This window comes from Abrus precatorius, unplaced genomic scaffold, assembly GCF_003935025.1.
Source record: "Abrus precatorius isolate BTA unplaced genomic scaffold, Abrus_2018 Scaffold11, whole genome shotgun sequence".
In the NCBI taxonomy this organism is placed as follows: domain Eukaryota; kingdom Viridiplantae; phylum Streptophyta; class Magnoliopsida; order Fabales; family Fabaceae; genus Abrus; species Abrus precatorius.
Genome location: NW_020874303.1, coordinates 29,534,412 through 29,552,866, shown reverse-complemented (window position 1 = coordinate 29,552,866; position 18,455 = coordinate 29,534,412). Strand labels below are relative to the sequence as shown.

The 18,455-nt window shown below is 35.7% G+C and overlaps 4 protein-coding genes across 6 annotated transcripts; 1 reads left to right on the top strand and 3 right to left on the bottom strand.

The window, feature by feature from the left end:
* On the top strand, positions 1-2,543 carry LOC113855396 (F-box/kelch-repeat protein At1g80440). Its single transcript, XM_027487027.1, has one exon. It carries the CDS (start codon positions 280-282, stop codon positions 1,360-1,362), a length of 1,083 nt encoding a protein of 360 aa, XP_027342828.1. The 5' UTR covers positions 1-279; the 3' UTR covers positions 1,363-2,543.
* Positions 2,544-3,337: 794 nt separating this feature from the next.
* On the bottom strand, positions 3,338-5,572 carry LOC113856022 (WAT1-related protein At1g68170-like). Its single transcript, XM_027487643.1, has 7 exons — positions 5,379-5,572; positions 5,038-5,100; positions 4,799-4,915; positions 4,433-4,670; positions 4,008-4,169; positions 3,739-3,890; positions 3,338-3,650 (listed from the first exon to the last, which is right to left on the bottom strand). The coding sequence occupies exons 1-7, from the start codon at positions 5,570-5,572 to the stop codon at positions 3,338-3,340; spliced, it is 1,239 nt and encodes a 412-aa protein (XP_027343444.1).
* A 2,353-nt stretch (positions 5,573-7,925) lies between these two features.
* LOC113856663 lies at positions 7,926-12,014 on the bottom strand. The gene is made up of 6 exons (XM_027488608.1): positions 11,850-12,014; positions 10,538-11,585; positions 9,781-10,369; positions 9,460-9,682; positions 8,822-8,878; positions 7,926-8,364 (listed from the first exon to the last, which is right to left on the bottom strand). The coding sequence occupies exons 2-6, from the start codon at positions 11,529-11,531 to the stop codon at positions 8,119-8,121; spliced, it is 2,109 nt and encodes a 702-aa protein (XP_027344409.1). The 5' UTR covers positions 11,532-11,585; positions 11,850-12,014; the 3' UTR covers positions 7,926-8,118.
* Positions 12,015-13,035: 1,021 nt separating this feature from the next.
* On the bottom strand, positions 13,036-17,962 carry LOC113856664 (protein MLN51 homolog). 3 transcript variants are annotated; one of them, XR_003502911.1, is made up of 12 exons: positions 17,080-17,962; positions 16,844-16,946; positions 16,548-16,756; positions 15,623-16,452; positions 15,175-15,289; positions 14,723-14,845; positions 14,379-14,434; positions 14,238-14,283; positions 14,000-14,068; positions 13,830-13,909; positions 13,600-13,682; positions 13,036-13,498 (listed from the first exon to the last, which is right to left on the bottom strand). XR_003502911.1 is itself a non-coding variant. In XM_027488609.1 (10 exons), the coding sequence occupies exons 1-9, from the start codon at positions 17,580-17,582 to the stop codon at positions 14,041-14,043; spliced, it is 2,013 nt and encodes a 670-aa protein (XP_027344410.1). In that variant the 5' UTR covers positions 17,583-17,930; the 3' UTR covers positions 13,267-13,909; positions 14,000-14,040. The 3 variants fall into 3 exon arrangements, 1 of the variants encoding a protein (XP_027344410.1); XR_003502910.1 differs by having other exon boundaries at positions 13,053-13,498; positions 14,000-14,283; positions 17,080-17,930; XM_027488609.1 differs by having other exon boundaries at positions 13,267-13,909; positions 17,080-17,930.
* Positions 17,963-18,455: the final 493 nt, after the last annotated feature.

The following is an 18,455-nucleotide window of genomic DNA, read 5'->3' as shown; positions in this document are numbered from 1 at the left end:
GCGTGTGAGTGGCAGTGTCGTTCCTATAAAAGCCATATCATACACATCACCCCATTATCTCTGGATCCACAGTCCTTTTTATGTTTTAAGATTCTCCTTTTCAAAATTCAACTTTTCTCCATAAACCTCCAAAACCCCTTCTTCTATTCGCACCGTTTACACCCCTTCAATCAAGTTTCAAGCTTTCAGCTAAAAACCCTATCTTTCTGCTATCTCAATGTTCAAGGGTCGTCTCTAATACAATCATACACTCAATTGATCTTTCTTTTACAAACTACGATGGAATTGATTTCAGGTCTACCGGAGGACGTAGCCCGAGACTGTTTAATTCGGATTTCGTACGAGCAGTTTCCGGCGGTTGCATCCGTCTGCAAAGGGTGGCAGACGGAGATTCAGTTGCCAGAGTTCCGCCGTCAGAGGAGGAGCACGGGGCACGCACAGAAAATCCTCGTCACGGTCCAATCCAAAGTTGACTCTGAAAAATGCGGTGGTGGTTTACTCGTCAAGGCCACCACGAACCCGGTTTACCGACTCAGCATATTCGAACCGAAAACCGCTTCATGGAGTGAGTTACCCACGGCACCCGAATTCGCTTCCGGGTTACCCATGTTCTGTCAAATAGCAGGAGTCGGGTACGATCTTGTGGTAATGGGCGGGTGGGACCCAGATTCGTGGAAAGCGTCGAATTCGGTTTTTATTTACAATTTTATGTCGGCCAAGTGGCGCCGTGGGGCCGACATGCCAGGTGGGCCACGCATGTTCTTCGCATGCGCGTCTGATCATGATCATACGGTGTACGTTGCGGGCGGGCACGACGAGGAGAAGAACGCGCTGAGATCTGCGTTTGCGTATGACGTGGAAAGGGACGTGTGGGTCACGCTCCCGGACATGGCGAGGGAGCGCGACGAGTGCAAGGCCGTGTTCCGCCGCGGCACGCTCTGCGTCGTTGGCGGTTACTGCACGGAGATGCAGGGGCGGTTCGAGCGTAGCGCCGAGGCTTTCGATGTTGCCACGTGGAAGTGGGGCCCCGTGGAGGATGAGTTTTTGGATGATGCTACGTGTCCGCGCACGTGCGTGGACGGTGGTGATGCGGAGGAGGGGAGAATGTACATGTGCAGGGGCGGTGACGTGGTGGCTTTGCATGGTAACGCGTGGCGAACGGTGGCGAAGGTTCCGGCTGAGATTAGGAACGTTGCGTGCGTGGGCGCGTGGGAAGGAGCGCTGTTGTTGATTGGGTCGAGTGGGTTCGGGGAACCGCATGTGGGCTTTGTGTTGGATCTGAAGAGTGGTGCTTGGGCTAAAATGCTGAGCCCAGATGACTACACGGGCCACGTACTGTCTGGTTGCTTTTTGGAAATTTAAGGCTTAAGTTTTGTTTTGGCGCGGTTATATGTATATATATATATATTATAGATGAAGCAACATTTTTGTTTTCATTTGGTTGCTTTTCCTAGTGCTTACTCCTAAAAGCTTGATCATTTTTCTTTCGCTGGCTTTTAAAGAGTTTTGTATATATATATATATGACTATGGTGTGCTCATTAATCGCAGTGCATTACACACTTATCCTTTTGTTTAGGGTTATTAGAAACAAAAATGTTACAAATAAAAAACCAATCCTTCTTGTTTTATTTTCCCAAATTCTTTGCTCCTTCTCAACAAGCTTATATTAAACGTAACAAATAATACAAAACAAACATCAATTCCTCGTTAGCAACATACTATTGCGGATTTGAGGGAATGTTAATAAAAAAGCACAGGAACGAGTCACATCCTTATAACTGATGGGTCTTCTTTTATAATTAGGGTTGACAGATTGTGTCTGCTCAATCAAGGCTAATTCGTTATTCTCTCAGGGTAAACTACATGATTTCTGATCGATGAACAACGCATGCTTCCGTGTGAATGCAAAGCTGCAAATTTTCTAACTCAATCAAACAAACCCGTCCTAATTCGTGCCTAATTAGCCTTGATTTTAGTTATAATTAAACTTATGAATAAAACTTATCTTGTATAAATCCACAATATTGGTTGAGTAAGCTGTGAAGGGTCTTTTTTGAACAAATGATTTCCTTTTCAAGTAAGACAAAAAAGTCACTAAAAAATGTCAAAACAATATGCTGTTAGTGTGAAGGCTGCACTAGTTGGGCGCTTGCATAAGTCAAGTGTCCACAACAAATTTTCTCCAAGTTGGATCATAGGTTGAGCATTCCAGGGATAGAGACAAAAAGTGACCAGATGAAATGTAGAGATAAGAAGTAATAACTTGTAAATTGACATCTTTTTTTTTTCCCCCTTAGCTTAGCATTTGCTGCTGTAATTATAAATTAGAGATGTGGATTAAGTAATCTATTGAAAGTATAGATTACTTAATCCATACTTTTATTAAAGCAGTTCAACTACTTAATGATGGTGTTTCTGTTATTTTACTGTAAAAGCATTTGAATTGCTTTTTTTTTTTTTTTTTGTCTTCTTTCCAGTGCAATTGTACAGTAAAGTGACTATTCTATCATAGATTTTTAATAGTTAATTTAATATTATAATTTACTTCAATCGAGATATTTGATTTTTTAAAAAATATGATTTAATAAAATTACTAATTTACTCTCTATTTATTTTATTACACTATCTCTCTTTCACCTTCAGATATTCAAACAGTATAAATACTTTATTAGTTTACTAAAAAAAATAATGAACAAAAGAATATCAGTAAAAAATAATCATTAATATTATCTTAAAATTTTATGTAGATAGATAAATAAAAACAAATTTTTCTTTATAAAGATAAATAAGAATGAAAATAGTATAAGATTACACAGTCCTGTAATACCATAATGAATTATAAATAAGTTAAGAAGTTTTGATAGGCTATTAGTTGAGAGTTTAAAATTTTTAATATTACCTTAATATATGGGAATATCGAATAATAATGTCAAAATAATTAAGTTGGTATTACATTAAATAAATTTATTTATTATACACAATATTTTTTAATATACACACAGGATTTGCAGATGCAGTTTAACGATGCATATAAAGAGACAATATTTGCCACGAAGACTTTGGATAGTATAAGATAAAATTGTATAGTGATTCATAAGGAATTAATTTAAAACATACACTTAGCAAAAGGGGAAAAACATATAGTAATAGAAACTGCTAGTTATTGAATTCCAACATTCATAGGTTTCTACAATCAATACTTCGAGTCCTATAGAGAAAATTAAGACAAAAATGATATTATTCTGAACTTCTCTGGTGAGCATAACTAAGTTTCCTTTGGTTTCATTTCTTCATCATGCCACACTGCTATGGAGTGCTAACTAGCTAGCTAGGCACTACCTTTTTGGTCCTTCATAGTCAATTGGAATTTCCTTAATTTTATTTTCTCCGGTCCCATTTGTTGAAGCATCTTCCACTTCACTTTGTCCTTTTCCTTCTTTTACGGTAGTAACAGTAATACCAGAATTCATGTCACTATTATCATTTTCAAAACATTTACCATTTGCATGATTTTTGGTAATTGTCTCCAATGATTCAACTTCGAATGAGCCTTTTGTTAGCTTCATCTTGATAGTTCTCTTAAATTCTTCTCCTTTACCCCACAAGACAGTGTATAGCCCCAACACAATCAATAATGAACCTATTATGCTGTAATTTAAAACAAAAATAAAATAAAATCAGTTTATATCAATAAGGCCTAACAAATTAGTGATATCAGTGAAATTAATGTATGAACCTTCCCAATTGGAGCCTTTCATCCAACACCAGAGACCCTGCAATGGCCACTAGAACTAGGAAGAGGGGGTTGAAAATTGAAGCAAAAAGTGGGCCCTTTAAGCACACGCACCACGTTATGAGAACCCAAGCCAGTCCAGATGCCACAACACCCTAATGCAGATTTAATTACCCACAAACATGTCATTCTACATTAAGCTAAGATTTATATAAACTTTAGTTGTTGACTCAATTTTAAGGGTCATAAAATATAAAGGGAACTATATGTACCGTATAAACTGCAGTGAGAAGTCTGATATTCCAGCCAAGCTTCCAACGACTCCAGTTTTTTCTTTCCATCACTAGAGCAAATATAATTGATTGAATGCAGGCCATCACTGACATCAATGCCGCACTTGTGTAATGCCAGGGAAACTTTTCGCTCATCCTAGCCTACCACACACAAAATAAAAGTTATATTGTAATCCATAACACAAAACATATATGATTTCAAGTTTTAATAATACACTCTCTAATACATTCTTTCAAAGTAACTTATTATTAGGTAAAATTTATTAAAAAAAAAAAAGACGAATCTGACTTTTAATTTGATGCTCTTTATAATTTTTTATATAAGTAAAAATATGTTGAATCTCACACTTCTCTGTGTATAATTCAGACTATTCTGATAGGTGTTTATAGGAAGTGAAGTTCACCTGAATTATCAACCATATTGAATAGGATACACAAGTGCCCAAAGCAAGAGAAGTGCCCCAAACTTGAGTTTCAGGCACATCGTGTGGCTGTAGATGTCGCATCAGGTTCACATGCGTTGACCAGATGTGAATCTCAGTGCTCTTACAGAATGTGAGCATCATGGCTCCACCTATTCCCATCACAGTTCCAAGCACCTTGGCTTTCCCTGTTGATGCTTTAATGTTCAGCCTTTCTAATCTGAGAATAGCATTAATTGAAATTACAAAATCAATCAACCAGTGGGATATAATTTATATGGGGCACATATAAATATAAATATACATACTATACACACACAACATATATATGGAGAATATGGGCCCTACCCAAAGATGACGGCTAAGATAAATGTAACACCAGGAATGAGGTTGTACATGGCCGTAGCATATGTTGCACTTGCCAAAGCCACTGCTTCCACGAACAAATTTTGTTGTAAGGATGCCCTGATGGTGCAATTATGAAATGACAAATTTTCATTTTAGTATATATATAAAATTTCATTATGTATGGTATGGGCATTTTTAGAAGTATATTCGGATATGTGTAAAACATGGATTCAACTTACCCAAATAATCCACAAAGAAATGCTTGAATGAGTACTTGTACTGTGATTCGTGGCTTGCTCTTTCTGTAGAAGCATGCATAAATATAATCCACAACGTTAGTTGTGTTTTATAAAAACAACTGAGTGGTTGAAACTATACATACGTAAATCATTAAAATGTTTAATTTCTATAGTTTTCCTAAAATGTTTGCTTCAAAATGAACACGCAATCCTTTGTTAACCAAAAAGGAAACAAATGAATAAGGAGTCAAATATGCAACATGCATTGGAAAACTAAAATTGAATTTAACTTGAATGAGAAAATGATTTTGAAGGGAAAAGCTTAGTTTAAAAAATGTCACCTTTCGACAAGGTAGGCAAGAGGAACCATGAAAAGAGATGCAAAGAGAAAGCGATAGGCCATAAGGACACTCAAACTCATGCCATCATTTGCAACCATTTTGTACAAAATGCTAACCCCAGCATAAGAAAATTGAACCACCACCATCAGAAACGCAGGCTTGAGGCCTCCTATGACTTTTCTAATACGTGACATGTTAATGATAATTAATTAGCTAACTATATATATACATGCAAGGAGGACTCGAGTGAAGTGAGCAACAAAATCTCTCTTCCTCGCTCTCCCGCCAATTTCAGAGATTTGATTGTGCCGATAGAAGGATTCCATTTGTATCTTTAAGTAGGAGTTTAGAACACACATTTTTGTCTTCTTTTCATTATTTTTAAATACCTTTTTGGTCGTTGGCTTTGCCAAGGAGACAATCTCTCTTGAAACGACAAGGAGGTCATTTTATTTATTTTATTTTATTTTAAGATTAGCCGTAAATATCACCAAAGAATTTTCGTGAAAACGGTGACTAATGCGTTGTCGTGTCGGTTTTTTAAATCATACAATATATATTTTTTAATTTTATATATATATATATATATATATATGTATGTATGTTAGAATTTCTTGAAATTAACATATAATTTTAAAAAGTTGGAGTACTCAAGTTGTTTACTCTGTCATGGAGAAATTAACATATAATTTTGGATATTAAAAACATGTTTATTTTTATTTTAAAATTAGTTTTATGTTTTTAAAAATAAAATATAGTATAAATTTATACGTACATTTTATTTTTTAAAATATAAAATTATTTTTAAAAAGAAAATTAAATATGCTCTAAATTTTTTACAATTACATTAAATTTTAACTAATCCAAATAAAATTAAGATATATTCATTTAAAAGGTAAAACTCTTTTGACACTTTTATTTTTTTAACAAAACTCAGTAAATACACTGTTTAAAAGAAGCCAATTCCTTATTAGTTAGACCAACTCATGTTAGTGGAAAATACATTTTGTAATATGAGTAAACATAGAAGAGACTAATTAATATGTACATAGATACGATAAAAATTTGATAAATAATTTATATATATATATATATATATATATATATATATATATTGAGAAAAGATCTTTTTATATTAGCATAAATTTTTAAAAAAATTATATTTAATCTAAATTTTTTATTTAATTTATATCTAACGGTCAATAAAATAATAAATTATAACTATTAAATATAAATTAAATAAAAAATTTAAATTGAGTGAAAGAGTTTTTAGAATTATAATATAAAAAATTATATTTTTATATGTATATATAACTTATTCTATATAGAATTGTTTCATGAATCAACTCCTTTGAGTACAAATAAATAGAAAATTAGGTCAATTGTCATGAAAAGATTTTTTTTAATTAAAAAAAAGAGAGAGAAAAGAATAGTCAAGTATCAGCGAATTCTTGTGTTGAAGTCATGTATTATTTTATATTCAATTAGTGTCATTGCCAAAAATTTGCTTAGACACGTACGTTGATCGCAACGATGGCCTGCTTATTTTAATTATAGTTGATATGTTTGAAAAAGAAATTAATGCGAAAACATTAGCGTTTATACCAACCAAAAAAAAAAACCTCGCCTGTGGCTTTTAATTGCTTTAAAAAATTAACATATGATCTCAATTATTTTGAATTGTTTTTCTACACTAGACAGTGTGTCCTCTGTTTTCTTTTTTTAATTCATCAAAAAATTTTTTTTTGCTTCCACAGAGCTCCGATATTTGCTGAAACATGCTGCCTCTTTCTGATTTTAAAAGTTATAGATTTTTTACCAGAAAAAAGACGTTATAGGTATTCATTCTAGAGGTTTATAACTTTATATTCATCAGTTATGACTGTAGTAGCCCGAATCATTTGATTTTCAATCAAGTTCACCTCTTGTGTGACGAAAAACATGAACACTGTCTACCTGCCTACATTTTTTTCCCATCAAAAGACAATATTTCACATCATATGAAGTAGACCTCTACAACTTCGATACACATTAATAAATAAACAAAATAGTTATGTATCTGATTAAATAAATCACTAATTCCTGTATTTGAATCTGAATAACCTATTTTAATAAGTTATAGCAAGAAATTTATTGAACTAAACAAAAGCCGCATATGGAAGTTATAAGATATTTTTAATAAGCTCCTTTAAAAATATTTTCAACAGTTAGGACACCCCCATGATCTTGTCTCTATTTTTAATGATTTAATGCATAGTTTGATTGTCGACTATAGAATTAACCTTTCAGTTGAGTATAAAGAGTGCCAAAAGATAAAGTGATACTATTTCTAGCAAAGGGGGCTCGAAGCCCGTAAGGAGGCAATAACTGCATTTTCACCTTTTATCAAATTTGTTCAGTTTTGTCGATTTTATTATCGTCATTAATTTTAAAACAAATTAAACTCTCCTCTATTATGCACTGCATTTAGTTCATTTTAACTTGAAACGAATGTGTCACCAGCAGGCAACAAGAATGTCGTAAGAGAGGAAAGTGTATTGATATGCACTCAAACATGATTGAATATTGCTCTTCAGAAAGGCATAAAAAAAATTATTTCCTGATAAAAGAAAACAGAGGAGCAGGGTATCTTATAAATTGGCACAAGAATTGCACTCGGTACAAAGAGACTCACAGTGACGGGAACATGTAATCCAATAAAAGAATTGGGAGCATTGCTAGCACCAAGCAGTTCTTTCACTTATTTGCTTCTCATGCACCTGACAATAACCTCTACAAATTTCTTATACATGTGTTGCTTCAAATACATTCTCTGCACCTTCTTTCTTCCTTCCACCCCCATCTGCTTCCTTGCTAACTGGTTTTTAAGCAAAAACCGGAGATTCTGAGCAAGGACATGATTCCCTGGATGTCCTACAGGATGAAGAAGACCTGTGACATTGTGCTCAACAATCTCTTGTGTTCCCCCAGCATCTGTTCCGAGAATCTGCTCCACAGACAATGAAAATCATAGAGATTATCAACTGCCTTCACTGAATAAGGAATAGAAAGAAGCAAAGCAAAGATAATTAACCCCACACTAGATCCATCCCCAATTGCTGCTGCTTCACAACTAAAGCCAATTTGCTATCCTATGCTTCAGTTTATGATGGATTTAAGGAGAAAATATAGTTTTGGGTTATGGCATGTCATAAAACCTTCTTTATAGGTGGAAGTTTAGATGTATAACAGGACATGTATGCAGTATTCAAAGAACCTGATTTTGATAGTTGAACATATCAAGTATTGTGAAACAAGAATGGCCAGCCGCAAGAGAGCAGTAATCTAGGAAAATTTTACTTTTCTAAAGTCAATAAGTAATGATATTCTGAAGATCAAGGATGAAACTAACGGAATATATCATTACATGAGATGAATATGGGAAAGAAAGTTGGAAGTCATACCGGAAGACCAAACGCCATCGCTTCTATAGTCACCCGTCCAAATGTTTCTCCCAGACCCTGTTCACCATTTTGTTAATTAGTTTAATAGCTTTGCACATTGAAGAATGTTTCTATAATTAATTCAATGACTCTAAATGAAGGTAACATCTGGAATGCGTAGTTTCAGCAATTCTGTCAAGCTGTAAAACGAAATACTTTTTTTTGTGTCAACAGAAAACAGAGCCAAAACCAGCATTCGTTGCTATTTACAACAATTTCATTAATTACTTACTAAATATTTTACTTTATTAACACAGAAAACTGAACAGGCCTGGTCAAAATTCAAACATCTAAGATAAGGTACAAACTTAAAGTCTTCAAGATAATATGATGGAATTCCACATTAGGGAAAAAATAAAATAAATAAATAAATAAATAAATATATATATATATATATATATATATATATATATATATATTCCATCTATCTCAACAAATAACTTACAGCCAACATCACAATATTTCCAACATGATGAAGCAATTTTGAACCAATTGTAATATTTATATATAAGCATACTTACATTTAAATTATATGCATGTATAAGTATTTTACTAGCTACTTTATACATATTTTAGTTTGAAGTTTGCACAAGACCTACCTGAGAATTTATAACATAAACATCTGCGGCAGAGTAAAGTGAGGCAACCCGTGTTGTGGCTGGAGTCCACAAGACTGATTTTGAGGAGTTTGGATGCTGTTCTAAGAAACTTAGAAGGCTTCTAACATAATCCACCTTGTTACTCTTAGATCCAACAGAACCAATGAGAACTTTGAGAGATTGCTGCAGTATTCCTTTGTTGTTAGGCAACACTTGTTTCCCTCTGTGAAAGTCATAAGTTTACATAATCAGTGGAACAAATAAAAAAATGGATATTACACAACCATAAGATATAATACTTTATTTTCAGATTCATGTAACCTGCTTAAAGAATTGCTTGAGATATCATTCAAAGCTACTTTGCCCTCCTTCAAAGATGGCAACAATTTTCTGATACGATGTCTTCTAGCTCGGGTAGATAGACCTTCCCTTATATTTGATGATTTTTTCATTTTCTTATCATCTTGCAACTGTCCTTGTTCTAGTACTGAGCTTGCAGATTCGAGAAGTAATAGCTGGCCCTTCCCAGGGTTGATGCTACTCAGAGACATTACAAGCATATCATTATCAGTCAAGCCCATTTCTTGTCGAACTGATTCTCGCAACAATTGCCTTTTCTCAACCATTTTCTCAGTACTAAAGGATGGAGTGTTAAGTGTTGAAGGAATGCCAGCTACAAATGCCAGTTCATCATTAACAGACAATGGAATAATTTCTGGTTGGGATCTCAGTTTTATGCTTTCCTCTTCACACCATTTTTGCCATTGTTTAGACTGTGATTCAGAAAGAAAAACCAACATCTTTACTCTGTCCAAGACATCCTTTGAACGATTAAAGTACTCTCGCCGGTTTTCCATAATCCACCAGGCAATTTGGCTTGCACCAGCAGGAAAATGTTCAATATATTGTTCTGAAAATATATAAGACAATGATGTTCTATTAAAACACGTTGAAGAGTGAAATTACAAACTTGCAGCAACAAATTATATAAACTGCCTAGATGTTACAAATTATATTGACAACGAGTATTCAGAAGAATAAAGTTGTCCAAAGCATATTCAATTTGTTCTGCACTTACCAATCCAAGATGCACAGACAGCCGAACCAGCAATGACAAGATCAGCCTTCATTGCAGTTTTGAAACTGAGATCTGCTTTGTCCTCAAGTACCTTGATTCGTCTCCTGCCAAGCTCTGACATCAAACCACCCTTCTTGCTAAGCACGACAACTGAAACAGTAGCCCCACAGCTCAAAAGCTCTGTTGCCAACTCCATCATTGAGAGGGGTGCTCCAGTCATGGAAAGCTCATGGAATACCAAGATAAATCTTCTGGACCAAACAAGTCGTGCAAAGTCCCCCTTCCTGTTACATGTCCCAGAACGTTTCTGAGGACTCCATTCCAGAATCCTGTCCTCCATTGAGCCAAATGGACCAACAAGCAATCCGTACGTACTATTGGTTGTAGGAATTTCTGGCTCCTGCTCCTCTATATCACTGTTCTTAACTTCAGTAGTTGGTTTCAGCTTACCGCGCGATTTACCTTTCAAAGCATGTATTGATCGCCTGCTCCTCTTCTTTGAGCTTGTTTTACGACGAGATGGAACATCATTTTCTTTCTTGGCCAAAGCTACATTTATAGTTTTACTAATCCCTGGTTTATTTGTAACTGTCTCATTAATAGCAGATAAGGAATTATCACTAGCAATCAAATCACGGCGCTGAATCCGTTCAGCATCGGAGTCAGGATTTCTCAGTCCAGTTCCAAAGCCAGAAAATTCCTCCTTCTTATCACTATGAGCCCACCTGGACTGAACAAAAAATCCAAGATAAGCCCAGAGGGTAATTAGAAGCAACCACAAAAGTAAGCGATTGCTCCTAAACCACAGTGCACCACCTACGCTACCTCTTCCTTCTTTTCTTGGTGTTCTGCCGGAATTAAGCCGCCGAAACGAAGGAGAATTTCGCGGAGTTGATCTTCCAGATAGGGTTGATTTGAAACTACCACCAGACCTCAATGAAGAAGGCTTAGCCAAACTAGCCTGAAATTCCCCTCTATTGATGCTTTCCTCCATCAGTTTCCCGAACTATCATATCACTAATTCAACCAAATGCTTGAAGCGCCAACACTAGTTTGAAGAAGTAAACCAGAAAGACAAGAAAGATATAATTTCTCCATAAAAAACGAAATAAAGAAAGAAGGAAGTAGTTTTGCAAGAAAAAGGGAAAAAGAATGGAACTATATAATTCGGAAGAAGCAGAGTAGAGTTTCTGTTTATTTAATATTCGTAACGAAAAAGGAAAGTGAATTAAGCAACGAACGAAGAATATGGAAAAAGCATTAACAATGTATAGAAGCAGAGGAAGTAAAGAAGAGAAAAAAGAGTGATTACATGGATTGACTGTTTTTGAAGTTGAAGATCTGTGTTTCAGTGTCTTTGCTTCTTCATACATTCACTTTGAACAGAGATTCTTGAACTCGCTCTTTCATCACCGACGCTTCTACACTGTCACTCTGTGAGTTAGGTTCAGTTGAGGCAGCCAAGTTCAACAGGGGCAGAGAGAGACAAGCGTCTGAATCCGAGACAAATGGATACTACCACGTGCATCGTACACGTGTGAAGATTTTCTGTTATTGGTTAAGCGGGTTATCGTTCCCAAATTAACCTGCACCGTCGGTGGGTCTCACTCAAACATTCTAACCGTTGGATCGATACTAATTACTACACATTCCTTTGGCGTTTGACCCTCCTTTCACCACTGTCACTTTAGTTCTTTTTTACACAAATTATTTTAAGTAAATAATACAAAAATTTATTATGTAAAAATATAAATATAGGAAGAGTTCAACCTTAATACATTGTTTTAATTAAAAAAATTACATTATTAACTAAATAAAATTATTGATATAATTTTTATTAGTTTAATTAAATTTATATAAGAAAATCCTTGACATAAGCTTTTCACGAATTAAATGTATAAAAATTAATAAATCCGCGCACTCACCACTCCATTTCTTCTTGGGGATAATGAAAGCGATTTTCTTTATTGTTAATCCAAAATAATATAATTTTCTTGAATTAATTACTCAACAATTTTCGGATCGGACAGATTTAAAATCGTCCTTTGTTCTAGCTAGATTGTTGTGCATGGAAAAGAGAAAGGAAAGTATATATACCCCATCCAACGTGACGATAAGATAGATTTTATCGTAAAAGTATTATTTTAGAATTTAAGCTTTTCATATTCTACGTGAAATTTAATTGAGATGGTCAAATGCAAATAACTACAGTTGTGTTCACAGAAAATCATTAATTCTATTTAAACACGCATCTTACAATCTTCAACTTTCAGCCGTCACTTTCTGTTTTTTCATTTATTCTTTATAAGTTCCATGCTTAAGAAAGTAAACCATTTTTTATGCACAACATTCGGCTTGGAGCTTAGGTTCTACTAATCCACGTATAATTTGGAAGGAATGTTCCGATTATTATTTTCTTATATTCTACACGAAAGCCAGAAAGAAATCCATCTGGAATTGAACATGCTCTTCCCAAGGGGGAAAAAAAACTCAAGTAAGTAAAATCTCGTCTAAGAAAATATTTTCTATTAATATTTCAATATTTACAAAAAAAATAGCACATTTTTATTTTATCTTGATTTTAATAATTTGCAGAGGAAATGATAAAACTACATTTTCCACTATAGCCCAAATTTCTCGCAGAGCCAACAGGGGGAATGGTTGATTTCGACGGGCAATAACTGAAACAATGTCAAAACCAAGCATCCTTTGCATCGAATATCAAATTCAGTCAAAAACACTAACTTGAATTGCAAAAAATAAAACGATTACATGATGTCTCAGTGCTTTACCACAAATCCATAGCAGATGAATAAGAAAACCATTTACACGAGAAAGTTTTCAACTCCACGAGCAATCAATTGCAGCACAACAATAATCATTCATTTCCCATATTCATAGTTGTAGAGAAGCCTGCCTATGTTTCTCACGAGCTTCACTAAAGCAAAACGCAAGAAAAACCTGCAAAGCATCCCCCAACTTTCATGATTCCCACAGCATCAATTTGCAAGGATATCGTTTGCACAGTTAATACTTATGATAAGATAAGATTATATCCTTACCGCACAATTACACAAGCAACTACCACCTGTCAAGCTGCAATAACTTCTTTAAATGGACGACAGCATGAACAGGCGTTATATAACTGCAGGGAAGAAAATGGAATAGGGAAAGAAAAAAAGGTGTGTCAACATATAATAAAGCACAAGGCGTTTCCAAGCAATCCCAAAACATGAGGAACCATGAACAATAACAATAACATTCTCAGCGAGAATACAAGTTCTATAGTCACCTAAAAATTCTTGAAACATATCGCTGTCCAAAGTACTCCAGAACAAAAGCTGGAGAACAGAGGACCAAGAGGAACAAGGCCTGCAAAACAAAAAGTTACAAAACTTAGAAGTTTGTAACCCAATTAAGAATTAAGAAAAAAAATACATTAATAAGGCGTAAATAACAAACCTTATCTTCTTATTCAAACAAGTTGCATCCTATATAATACTTCATTGCCCAAAATTCATCTCTGAGTATCTGCATAGAACATTCCCACGTTCATTGAGATTATGATGATAAAATTAAAAATATGCCAGTAGTATTATCCCTAGAATCCAAAGAAAAACAATTCCAGCACAATCATACTCAGGCCCCCCACCCCCCAAAAGAAAACATTAAAATGAAATGCTTTTGCAATTCAACTTGCCTGCGGGGCTTGTTTTGTCGCTGTCCAAACTCATCACTGACAGACTCTGTAGATGGGTCAACGCCAAAAAAGAAATTAATAACTAACAATGGTAATGGATAAATAAGCAATGTTAATGGAGAAGGAATATCAATCTCTTACCAGGTTTCTGCGGTGGCTTCCACTCATTATTAGCTTTATTCACATTATTTTCCTTGCTGCAAGGAAAATGGAAATCACAAAACCACCCAAAAAGCTACAGCAACATTAAATCTAATGGAGGCAAGAAAAGCATGAGAAAAGCCATTTCATTATAAATTCCCTCCCCACACTATATATATATATATATATATATATATATATATATATATATCACTGATTGTGCCAAGCTAAACATGGAAATTAAACAAAAGCAAGAACCATTTTGAACATGTTCAATATGCATCTAAGTAGCAAAATATAGTAAAATTATATGAAATCATATCAAAGCTACAAAAAGTAGCAACCTTGAAGTAGTTGCTGCAGATGTCTGTCCTGATTGTCGAGCATGATAAGCACCATCGACAGTGAGATAGGGTGAACAGTATGTAGCCCCTAAAGCTCCTGCAGCACCGGTCAGAACTGGTAGCCTGAGCCAAAAAAGGAAGTGATTAATACGCGTTCCAATAAAAAAGGGAACTAAAACAAATACAATAATTTAGAAAAAAGAAAGAAAAATATATACAAATAATAAGACATTTTGCACAAACCTCAAAACATTTCACTTATGAAGATACATTATGATAATGATTACAGTATCCTTAAAAGAAAATTGCAACTGGGGATCATACACAGATGCACACAGGGAGGGGGAGAATTCAACCACGTCAAAGGCACTAAAACCTTGTGAATTCTCCACATATTTAACACTTTAAACATCATTCAACATCGGATAAATTTCAGATGTTAATAATCTTACCATGTCATTTCAGAGTTTCCTAAACCAAGTTGAGGCTGAGCAACATATCCAGGGAATGCCATGCCCACGGCAGGAACTCCTATACCACCAGGATGCTGCCCTCCAAATTGCATAACTGCCTCCCACCAGAGCCCAATGAAAATCAGAAAAATTGAATAAAATACACAAAAGTAGGCATCTGTTCTGAAAAGGATTACATGTACAACACACAAAAAACAATGGAGGTGTTGATAAATCAGGACACTCACTGCCAAAAAACTGTCTGTAACGGAGTAAATAATACAACCACTCAACTTTCCACAGACAAATGATGCTACTACTTCTACTTGATGCATGAGAACATATTCAAACAGCAGAAAGATGAACTGCATTAAATACATTGGATCCAAATTTACTGCTAAGTCAGCACTGTTGATACTTATCAATAAAACAGCTAAATAAAACTAACCTGGCAAGAAAGCCGGAAAATTCTGATCTCCATGATTACCACCCATATTTCCAGTAGTCCCCATAGCTCCACCATAAACAAAAGAGCCCCTTCCACTACCCTGGGAACCTCCCTTTCCTTTCCCAACCAGTGCACCCTTGGATTTACCTGATTCTGAAGCTGTATCGATTTCTCCAGAATCCAATGAACTAATTGCGACAGACGTTTTGGGGGGAGATGAAGGTTGAGACCCACTACCAGGTCGATGAGCCAACTGTGAAGCAGGTGGGGCTTGCATAGAAGTTGAAGTTCTCCCTGGAGCAGTTCTTTGAATAGCCTGGAGTTGTGTTGGATCAATTTTGTTGACTTGATTATGAGAGGTAGCAGGCTGATAATTAATCTGTACTGGTACTGCTCCACCCCTCCCAGGAGCTCTTGGATGAGCAGACTGAGAAGCATTGACTCCAGAAGATACAGGTGGCGGAATATGCAAATTGTTAAAAGTCTTTCCAATAGATGGAGCAACGGGCCCATCAATGTACAGCTTGTCCATGCTGACATGATCAGCAACATTCTTTCCCCGAAGAAGTGCATTGTTTTGTTGAGCCAAAAAACCCTCATCCACAACACCAGTGCGAACGTTCCTGCTTGTGCCACCAGTTTGGACATCTCCTTTAGGTGTCAGATTTATATCTTTGTTGGAAGAGCTCGATGGGTAAAATGGAGGAGATGCAGAATTCAAATTCGATGCAAATACTTGCTTCTTAGCAGCGACAGGATCAGATTCCAAATTAGAGATGGAAGTTCTCCCTGAACTAGCATGTGAAGTTTTCTCTTGTGGCTTCCCAGATCTTGGGAAATAACAAAACAAAATTATGATCAGAAAGCCTTGACATGTATAGGTAGCATGAATGCACTAATAATATCAAATACAGTCTGTACTCACTGTTTATTTTGCACGTGGGATACTGAATCGTTGCTTTTATTAGTAGGCTCATACCTTCGGGGCCCTCGCCCACGCACAGTACCCTTTGGTGCCTGAGTTTGATTGCTTCTGTTATCATATCCCTTTCTGTTACCTCGAACATATCCTCCACGATCAACACCTCGAGTTTTACCACGGCCTCGATAATTACCCTTAGAAGGTCTCCTTCCCTAAATTTAATGCAGAATCCATTAGTAAGGTTTCATTTCAGGAAGCAAGAAAAAAATCTCAGTACTGCATATCTATAAAACCATTACCTCCTTGTAGTGCCTTTCCTGCAAAGTAATTTCCTCAAACTTATCATGTCCCCATTTCCTGTCATCCTTAGACTCCCACAGTCTCCTTCCACCACGCATACGCCTAAACAAGACAAAAGGTAAAAAACAAACACAATACAAAACAAAACAAGTTATTTCATCACCAAAGTATTTTAAAAGCAACCACGTAACGCCAAACACAAGTTATGCACGGGTTCCAGTGAAGATTTAGATACCTATGGCGGGCACCAGCATTATCCCTGAAACGGTCATCGTGCATGTAAAATGCTCCAGCTGTAGGCACTGCAAACGGTTCATTCTCCTTCTTCTCTTCATCATCCATGTTCCCTGATTCTTCCAAAGGGGCTTTCACATCAGCATCAGAATCTTTTGCCATAACCACTGTGCCATTTGCACCACCTTCCTCTCCACCCCTCTCCTCGCCCACCTCTTCTTCTTCTTCCTCCTCCTCCTCCTCCTCTTCTTCTACTTCTTCCTCTTCGTCAACCCCTTCTTCTTCTTCTTCCAATTCTTCTTCGTCGTCATATTCGGCGACTCCACCCTCGCCGTCGGAATCATCGGAATGAGTAATCCGGCGATCTGCACCTTTTCCTCTTCCATCACCTTCAGCTTCTTCTTCATCATCACTGGCCTCACGCCTCCTCCGCATTGCCAAGGATCTCTTGGCCTCTTCGGGATCACTCTCATACTCAACCTGTTCTTCACCCGCGCTCGCCATTCCTAAAACCCTAAAAAACCTACACTTCCTCGGAAAGTGGAAAGCAATTAATTAAACAAAATCTGAATCAATCACGTATAAGGAAAGCGCCAAAAACGTTATGGGGGCCTTAAATAACCACTCTCGTGACGAAGAAATCAAAACTCAAAAGCTAAAATCGCAGCGCAGTCAAATGATGAAGATGGGCAAATTGAAGCGCGTGAAAAGAGAGAGAACGAAAGGCGAAAATCAAGGGGGAGATAGAGTTAATTATTGGGGTGATGAGAGTGGAAGGCAAGGGTTACGCCTTGCGAATTGCGAAACCCTAGATTAGATAATTTTTGGGAGATTTGGTTTGTGTCGTCAGCAATTGAAACTGAAAGACGAAGAAAGAACGCTCTAAAAAGCGAAGGGTTGTTGGAGGAATTATCTTATTTGTAAGGGGTATTTCAGGAAATTCTGAGTCTGTTCGGATTTGAGAGTCGGTGATTGGTTCGCTTCTGACTTACGACACGTGCGATGGCTCATGGCTCTAGTTTATCCTCCATAGGGAACCCTCTATATTTACAAATATATAGAAAAAATGGATTAAAAGTTATATATAAATTTTTTTTAAAATTATTGTTATTGTTTATATATAATTTATAGCACATTTTTTGTTATCTTAATTAGAATAACATAATATTATTTATTTAAATGTTTGATTTACACTAAATATTATATAATATACAAATTTATCACGTTCATATCATTTTAATCTTATATAAAATTCCTATTTTGTCAATTCTAATCTTATCATAAACACCAAATAACATGATAACGGGAAAGTATTAAAGTTTTAAAATTAAATCAATAAACTAAGAATAATTAAATAATAGAAAAATTGCTTTCAAC

Bases quoted from the DNA above. Each gene is read 5' to 3' on its own strand.
- LOC113855396 (XM_027487027.1), top strand. From the start codon at position 280: ATGGAATTGATTTCAGGTCTACCGGAGGACGTAGCCCGAGACTGTTTA.
- LOC113856022 (XM_027487643.1), bottom strand. From the start codon at position 5,572: ATGTCACGTATTAGAAAAGTCATAGGAGGCCTCAAGCCTGCGTTTCTG. The intron at 4,916-5,037 runs GTAAGTTGAATC...TTGCACCATCAG, and splicing joins TTTCTTTGTGGATTATTTGG to GGCATCCTTACAACAAAATT. The intron at 3,891-4,007 runs GTACATATAGTT...AATCTGCATTAG, and splicing joins TTCTCACTGCAGTTTATACG to GGTGTTGTGGCATCTGGACT.
- LOC113856663 (XM_027488608.1), bottom strand. From the start codon at position 11,531: ATGGAGGAAAGCATCAATAGAGGGGAATTTCAGGCTAGTTTGGCTAAG. The intron at 8,879-9,459 runs GTAGGTCTTGTG...AATGGTGAACAG, and splicing joins TTTATGTTATAAATTCTCAG to GGTCTGGGAGAAACATTTGG. The intron at 8,365-8,821 runs GTATGACTTCCA...TCTGTGGAGCAG, and splicing joins CGATGGCGTTTGGTCTTCCG to ATTCTCGGAACAGATGCTGG.
- LOC113856664 (XM_027488609.1), bottom strand. From the start codon at position 17,582: ATGGCGAGCGCGGGTGAAGAACAGGTTGAGTATGAGAGTGATCCCGAA. The intron at 14,435-14,722 runs GTTGCTACTTTT...TTTTCCTTGCAG, and splicing joins TCTGCAGCAACTACTTCAAG to CAAGGAAAATAATGTGAATA. The intron at 14,284-14,378 runs GTAAGAGATTGA...ACCCATCTACAG, and splicing joins GAAGCCACCGCAGAAACCTG to AGTCTGTCAGTGATGAGTTT.